Genomic DNA, 7,703 nt, shown 5'->3' on the forward strand with positions numbered 1-7,703 from the left:
AAATTGTTACACGGTGAGAAGGACTAGTTGTTTTGCACAGCCTGGACACAGCATTTGAAAGTCCAATCCTTCCAGAGCTCTGTTTCACTATTAAGGGCAATGCAATGTGAAAGGTGTTTTGCAGAGTGCTGCAGTATATGGTTGTGAGTCGCATTGCCTTGCAGTTTGAAGCATACCAGCTTTACTGTGTGCTCAATTACACACCGCTTACAACCGTTAGGAAATACGAAAAGAAACTCAGTAAATACTCCATTGACAAACCCTTCTAACTGAAACATTTGTCATTGAATTTACTGAGTGTGTTTGAGTATTTCACAATGTACCACTATTGAGTGTTTTGGAGGCCCACAGGAAACCTGGCATGGCTCAAACTGCTACAGAATGGAAATTTGAAATGATTCCTTCTTTACAAATTCATAGCCACTGGTGTTTATATTGTGTCTCTTGGCCTCTAGTAATGCCAGCAGTGCCCTCCAAGTGGGATTATGTTGTTAAAATAACTATGAAATCCTCACCTATTTTTGCACTTCAACGGTCAATTATTGCATATGTTTTAAATAGATATGTTTTAACTCTGATCATTATTTTATTTGTTCCACGTTTTTGTTTCATCATACCATCAGATCCTTGTCTGCAGTAGATTTATACAGCAAAGGCACAGATTAGTCCAATAAGCAGGTTATTAACCCCCCCTGCCGGATGCATTTACTATTAACTCATAAACTGAACTCAGTTCTACTAAGTTATTGTACACAGACCCCGTATTGGAAGTAATAATATAAAGTAATCTGTATATCGTTTTAAATGATTGATATGTTGGTCTTTTCATCGCCTCTCAGAAAAAGTCAGCATTAACCTACATGCTTCACACGAGAAACCTCCCAAGTGTTTATATTCTCATTTCATTCTTATTTTGACTGTACTGGTAGACACTTGGCTGCAATGGGAGCTTGGTAACTAAGCCCGTTGAGCCTCTACGCGCAATACATATTTTTTTACTATCGCAGAGTGTTATGTTACATTCACCTAAAAACAAAACTTGTATTTTATTCAAACTTCGTTCTACTTTCAAACGTCATACATACAACTGCTCGGCAAACAACTTCCTGCTTCCCACCACAACAGTCCCTCCGGAAACATAGAAATTCTGTACACTTTCCACAAGTATAATAATAACAAATACAATAAAAAAAATGTTGTTAGTGTGGAATTGTATCTAATGATGCTAATAGTTTTGATATTATTTTTAAATACTCCTGAGAGTGTGGTTTTGTATTGTGTGAGTGGGAGGCGGGGCGGTAGAGTGCGCGCTTTGTTTCATGTGGGCACTCTTTCTCAGCACACCCACTTCCGCGGACTCTCCCGCTATAAGAAGGTCCAGGCGGCTCGTTAGTTCCGCGGATCAATTTTTTCGTTTGGCAGAATCCGTTCCGGATCGGCTACATCAAAACCGCAACCATGGTAAGACCAGCCGATATATATTCACTGAAGCCCGGGCTCCCGGCGCCGACGGCTATTTGAGACTCTCGGCCTAGATGGGCCCCGAATCCCGTTTGTAGGATTGTAGAAACTGGGTCCTGTGTGGACCGCGGTCTGGAGTAGCTAGAACAAGGCGGGGAATGGGATTATAACAAGGAACAATAGACAGCCGGGTACGAGGTCTAGGAGACTCCAGCCTAGATATAATAAGGCGTTGTCAGCGCGAAGTTTATATTTTATCCGGGGGCATACTTTGCACTGAGAGCTGTTGTGTTGAGGCGGTATTCATTCAAACGTTCGCGCTATGATTTTCCAAAACATGTATGCAGGCCTGGCGCATGTGAAAAGAGAATCTCTAGTTACCATAACAACGGCAGATGTTCCTACAAGAACTCCTATAAGAATTCTGTAATGTAAGCTCCGGTACTTAATTTCACTACAGCATGCATAGACCGCGTTTTTAAAATGCGCAGTGAATTCTCAAAGACCAGTGTCCCTGGAAGATAACTTGCCCTGTTTGTTTGCTTTTTTACATGCATTTTGTACTACATGTGATAACGTCCCTTTGCTAAACGTGTTGCGTACTGGTAGGTCGCCTTTTGTTTTGCCTTTCCGCCGACTGAAATACTCAGATTTATTCTAGTAGCTGTAGTGAAGTCTTGGCGCTTTGTTTAAACAGCCCCTGTCCAGCATTGAACAATGAGAATCCAACACGCAGTCGTGAAATTATCGGGCAGATATTGTTACGCAGCTAATGTTTGCCTATGAAAAGCCTCTCACAATGGCTTCTGTACAAAATACCACCTCCGGCCCAAACCTTGCGTTCCTACGCCTGTGTGCGCCGCTGTCTGAGCACATGTCCATTTTTGTGAGCAATTTCAGAATATCTGCATGTTTGCGACGAGCCAGTGTTAAATCATGGGTGCAGATGGCTTCTCTGGGGCCCACCTGGTGTTACTAGTGACCTTTCTGTGCGTGATGGCTTCACGTTTGTAACTCGGAACAGCAATGGAGGTGTTAAGGGTATTTCAATTGGAAAGCGAAGTCCTTGGTGCCCATCACAGCGAAGAAGCTTTCTACACAATCTTTTTAGCATATCTTTAAACTTGCAATAGACCCCATACATCTGGTCTTGTATTCCTGTCAGGTCACAATTGCAAGCCTGTAACATTTCTGTTGTGCACCCTAGTCTCTTTAACCATATGGTATTGTTACCTGTGTACTGGATCAATGATGATATCCAATAATGCTGATTCCTAATGCTGAACCTCATTATTAAGCAGGATTACTCTGAGATCCAGTCTTTTCTCTTGCTTGTGTGTAATTCATGGTCTTCCCAAGCAGTTGGAGACGGTAGAACAGGTATTCAGTCACTTGGTGTGTCTTTCTTTTGCTGGGCAGACTGTGGGGAAGAGCAGTAAGATGCTGCAGCACATCGACTTCAGGATGCGCTGCATTCTCCAGGATGGCAGAATCTTCATCGGCACCTTCAAAGCTTTTGACAAGCACATGAACCTCATCCTGTGTGACTGTGATGAGTTCAGGAAAATCAAGTAAGACCTTAAACCCACAACACAACAGGCTACACTTGAAATAATGATTGTAATGGTTAGCTCATCTCCTGTACAAATCTAGTTGCAGAAGTCTTGGATAACCCAGAGCTTATTCCTGTGCCAAAAACAAACCAATTTCAAACCTCAATTTAAATATCATTCTTTACAGTAAGTTCTCTGGTATTTAGTCCTGTGTGGGTCATTCCCTCCCAGTTAATTAATTAAATGGAGCTGAACCTGATGGGGAGTTCTGTTTGATGCAGGATTAATGCGAGATCCAGCTGGCCTCTTGCAACATGGCTCCTCACAGATTGATTGGAGTAGAAAATCCTCAAGATGGATCTGGGATTGTGAGACTGCTTGTTGTATTTTTATATTGACGCTGCTCCCCCTCATCCGCAGGCCCAAGAACTCGAAGCAGCCAGAGCGAGAGGAGAAGCGTGTGCTGGGCCTGGTGCTTCTGCGTGGCGAGAACCTGGTCTCCATGACTGTGGAGGGACCTCCCCCCAAAGATGTGAGCACACCTCTCTATAGATCAGTATACATTGACACACCACATTTTCCTGTGTCTGAATAAAACCCTTTTATATGTTTGGAGAACCTGGACTTCAATTACTGTCAAAGGATGGTACGACTCATTCAATGCAGCCTGTGCGAAACACACAGGAGTGGAGCTGGAGGGGCTTCTACCCTTCAGGTTGAAGTCCTGTAAATATGTAAGGTGGCTGGTATACTGTGTGGGTCAATGATCTTGAATACTGACTCATGTTTAACACCATTAAGCAGGGTTACTCTGGTTACCTGGGTATTTTAGTTTATCTAGTAAACTGGTACATTCTAGTTCCACATGCTTTGTCAAATCAGCTTTTCTGGTACATTGTGAAAGTCTTCTAATCCGTTCCTCTCTGTCCACAGACTGGCATTGCCAGAGTGCCCTTGGCTGGTGTTGCAGGAGGACCTGGTGTGGGCAGGGCTGCTGGCAGAGGAGTCCCGGCAGGAGCGCCTATGCCCCAGGCCCCAGCAGGACTGGCGGGCCCCGTTCGGGGAGTGGGTGGCCCTTCACAGCAGGTAAAGCGGTCTGAATTTGATGACACAATGTCTGATCCTGTACTATGATGTCTATCTGGCTCGTGTGGGACTGGAATGAGCGGTGTGGGTGTTTGATGTGAGTGAGCAGGCCCCCTTTCCCATGGGTGTGTCTGCAGCAATCGCTGCCTGAGTAAAGCAGGAGGATTCTGTCAAACTTCAAAGAGAAAGCAAAGTAACGTTATTGCTTGCCTCAATTTTAAATCTACAAATGGAGATCTCTTATGTTGAGGCTTCATGTTCATACCAGTGCTTGTACTCTGCAGTTAGTGTATATGCAACTGCAATCAAACAGTTACTACAAAATTTAAGGGGTTGTCTAAAAATTAAATTGCTCCCTTTTATTGAATGCCTTGGAGCCTGTGTAAGGAGGGTTGGCGGTGGTGCTTTGTGTAGCTTGGCTTGGTGTACTGACTCCTGGTTCTCAGGTCATGACCCCCCAGGGTCGGGGTGCAGCAGCGGCCGCAGCAGCAGGTGCCAGCATCGCCGGAGCCCCAACGCAGTACCCACCTGGAAGAGGGGGACCCCCACCCATGGGTAGAGGAGCGCCACCACCAGGTACGAGACAGTACGATCTTGGGATCGCCCTTCACTGACCGTTTAATTAGTTCATGTAGTCTAGGTATGGCGTGATTGTTTTAGTTGATCACTAAAGGCTCTGATCTGGGTAGTCCTGCACTCACAAATGTATTGGAATCTGCCTTTTCACAGGTAAGGGGCATTATTGTTGGAGGGGGGTGGGGACAGCAGATTTGAAAAGCTGTACCTGATGCAGGACTGTACCATGGTATCACTTGCCCAGTATGCTGTAATGCTTCAGGGATTCTGGATTAGTCGTGTTAAAATGTAGGCTGTTCAGTACAGTTTTTTAAACTAGTACTGTGGCTGCAATAAGGTGCCTGCACAGAGAAGGTGCTATATAAATCTGGACTGTTAAAGGATCCAGGGATCTACGCTACTCAAGGTTTTGTATCGGTCATGCATTCAATTGCACAGATTGCAGGATTACTCGTCCTCTTAGTATAATGCAGTAGTACACAAAGTCCAGGTCCATTTCCTCGTTGTCCTGCCTCTTGTTGTGCATACTAGCTGTTAATCGCACCTTGCTGTCCCTCAGGAATGATGGGTCCTCCCCCAGGAATGAGGCCGCCCATGGGCCCCCCGATGGGCATGCTTCCCGGCCGCGGTGCTCCCATGGGAATGCTCCCTCCCGGAATGAGACCCCCACCCCCTGGAATGAGAGGTAAGGAGCCATCGCGTGACTTGGCTGCACTGCATTTTAGTCACTAGACTGCCCCTCCAGATTGTGGAAAGCTGGTATGGGTCTGCCTTTGTGCAACTCTAGGATTGCTGACTTCCATTCTGGGGAATAGCAAATTCTGTATTGCCTGTTTTGGTGTGTAGTGACTACATCCTCAATAAAGCAATCAATTTCCTTTTTTAAAGAATTTATAGCTACAAAATGTTTTTTTTTTTTTCACTCCCATCGTTGGATAATTTTAAACAGTCACGGTTTAAAGTTGCAAATTTATAGCTTCTATTAAATGCAGGTAGAGTGGAAAGAAATAAACGATAATGAAATGTGCAATTTAGCAATAACTTGTACATGATCAATTGAACGACAGCAACATTTGCAGAATAGTAACCCACCATCCTCCAAGATAATCAGAATGTTTTAGCAGTCTTCTGCTGACGGTGTGGTCGCCATGTTTCAGCAGACATGCGAGTCAAGTCATGTGATGAATTAACTCAACTTGGCTGGGTGTAGTACAAACAAAAAACTGAAATTCCTTTCCCAAAATGCTTAATTCAAAGATACTTTAGCGATCGTGAAATAATTAGCCCTACAGTTCCTCTTGGGTGCCAGTCTGGGGCAAGGCTAAACTCTGCTTGAGTTCTGCTGTCTAGTTGGACTAAAGCCTATGAAAGTAACTTGGCAAAAATGTGTTTGTTTGGTCCCATTCAACGACACTGCACCAAACAATAAGAGAATCAGATTGCAAGTCTCCAAGCTAAACACTCTCCTGTGGAGTGTCCATCATTACTTCAGTACAGACTCTGGGGATATTCTAATGCTTTGATATACACTGGAATGTCCTTTTTAATTGTTTGTGTAGCTGCTTCAAGTTACCTGACAGTTGCTGAAGAGTTCAGACTATATGAACAATGGCATATTTGAAATTCTGCATGAAAAATAAATTGACTGCTGAGCTATGGAAACCACTGGTATTATTTTGATGACCCGACGCGTGGATGTCTGATCCTGCTGAGAATACATGTCGTGGTGAGGTGCTGTGATGTTTATCTGGCTCGTGTGGGATTCGAATGAGTGGTGTGGGTGGTTGATGTGAGTGAGCAGGCCCCCTTTCCCATGGGTGTGTCTGCAGCGATCACTGCCCGAGAGTAAAGCAGGAGGATTCTGTCCAACTTCAAAGAGAATGCAGAGGCTGGTTCGTTCCCCTCCTTACAACCGATTAGGAATATCCATTTTTACAGTTAATTACAAGTTGAATATCTGGAAAGGGAGATGTGGGGAAGTGTATCCGTCTCACATAGCTCTGAAGTTTATCTGATTTTGATGGAACTTGGTAAGGACATTCTTCAGCTCAAGTTGAAAGTGTCTATATGGAGATGCCTGTCTCTGTTGCGCAAAGTACCGTGATCCATCTGTAGTTGCTATGATGTGCATATCAATGTAAATTTTAAAATGGTTAATTACTGAAGGGCAGTTAGTTTGCTATCAACATGGCTGAACTGAATTGCCAAAGTCTTTGTGTTGAAATAGAGGTAGCACTGTACTGCATATATCTAGAGAACTGCCTCTCTACTTGTACTGCAGATTGCCACGCGCATTAAGTTATTAGACTGGTCTATGCATGTCTAAAGTTCCACTTCATTTCCACATGTATATTGAGGTAGATCTTGGTCTCTTATCTACCAAATGCTGATGGTTATAATCTTGTATCCACGGTCCTGGCTGCAGCTGCATGTTGCTGACGCTCATACCTGTATTCTTGTCTCAGGCCCCCCTCCTCCTGGAATGCGCCCCCCCAGACCCTGAACCCCAGCAGGCCTGTAGCGATGTGCTGTGAGCTGAACTGGGGGTGACGTCTCCCCTCAAAGACTCTGGACTCGTACTTCTGCCTCTGCCTGGAACTGGCTTCACAGCCCCTGGGCTACCCACATCCAGCTGTATAGTGACATTTTTATCTTGTACTTTTTTTGGTGTTGATATTTTGAATTTTTTTAAATAAACTTGTTTAACCATTTGTGATTGATTTGTAAATGTCCTGTCTTGCACTAAACTCTTGCCAGTTATATTGTCTCTTCACTGGTTTGTGTGGTCCACTGTACACATTAAACTGCAGGCTATATAGGGGAAAATATATTTACCAGCGGTTCCCCAGCCCCAGATTACTGAGTGTGCTCTGTTGGGCCCAGTCTCAACTATATGGGCACCTAGGTTAATAAGCACTCCATTTAATTATTTCAGTACCTTAATGTTACAAGTCACACTTTTCTTCTATACAATGAAATGAAGTAGATTTGTTTATTTAGTAAAATATTTTGCCATGGCGAATCGAG

General features: G+C 44.1%; 1 protein-coding gene across 1 annotated transcript; it reads left to right on the top strand.

Moving 5' to 3' along the window:
• Positions 1–1,313: 1,313 nt before the first annotated feature.
• Positions 1,314–7,387, top strand: LOC117419847 (small nuclear ribonucleoprotein-associated protein B'). Its single transcript, XM_034033125.3, has 7 exons — positions 1,314–1,461; positions 2,881–3,032; positions 3,435–3,546; positions 3,948–4,100; positions 4,547–4,676; positions 5,236–5,361; positions 7,142–7,387. The coding sequence occupies exons 1-7, from the start codon at positions 1,459–1,461 to the stop codon at positions 7,177–7,179; spliced, it is 714 nt and encodes a 237-aa protein (XP_033889016.1). The 5' UTR covers positions 1,314–1,458; the 3' UTR covers positions 7,180–7,387.
• The last annotated feature ends 316 nt before the right edge of the window (positions 7,388–7,703 follow it).

This window comes from Acipenser ruthenus, chromosome 18, assembly GCF_902713425.1.
Source record: "Acipenser ruthenus chromosome 18, fAciRut3.2 maternal haplotype, whole genome shotgun sequence".
NCBI lineage: Eukaryota > Metazoa > Chordata > Actinopteri > Acipenseriformes > Acipenseridae > Acipenser > Acipenser ruthenus.

Excerpts from the sequence above, each read along its gene's own strand:
- LOC117419847 (XM_034033125.3), top strand. Across the intron at positions 3,033-3,434 it reads GATGAGTTCAGGAAAATCAA|GCCCAAGAACTCGAAGCAGC; the intron begins GTAAGACCTTAA and ends CCTCATCCGCAG. Across the intron at positions 4,677-5,235 it reads TAGAGGAGCGCCACCACCAG|GAATGATGGGTCCTCCCCCA; the intron begins GTACGAGACAGT and ends GCTGTCCCTCAG.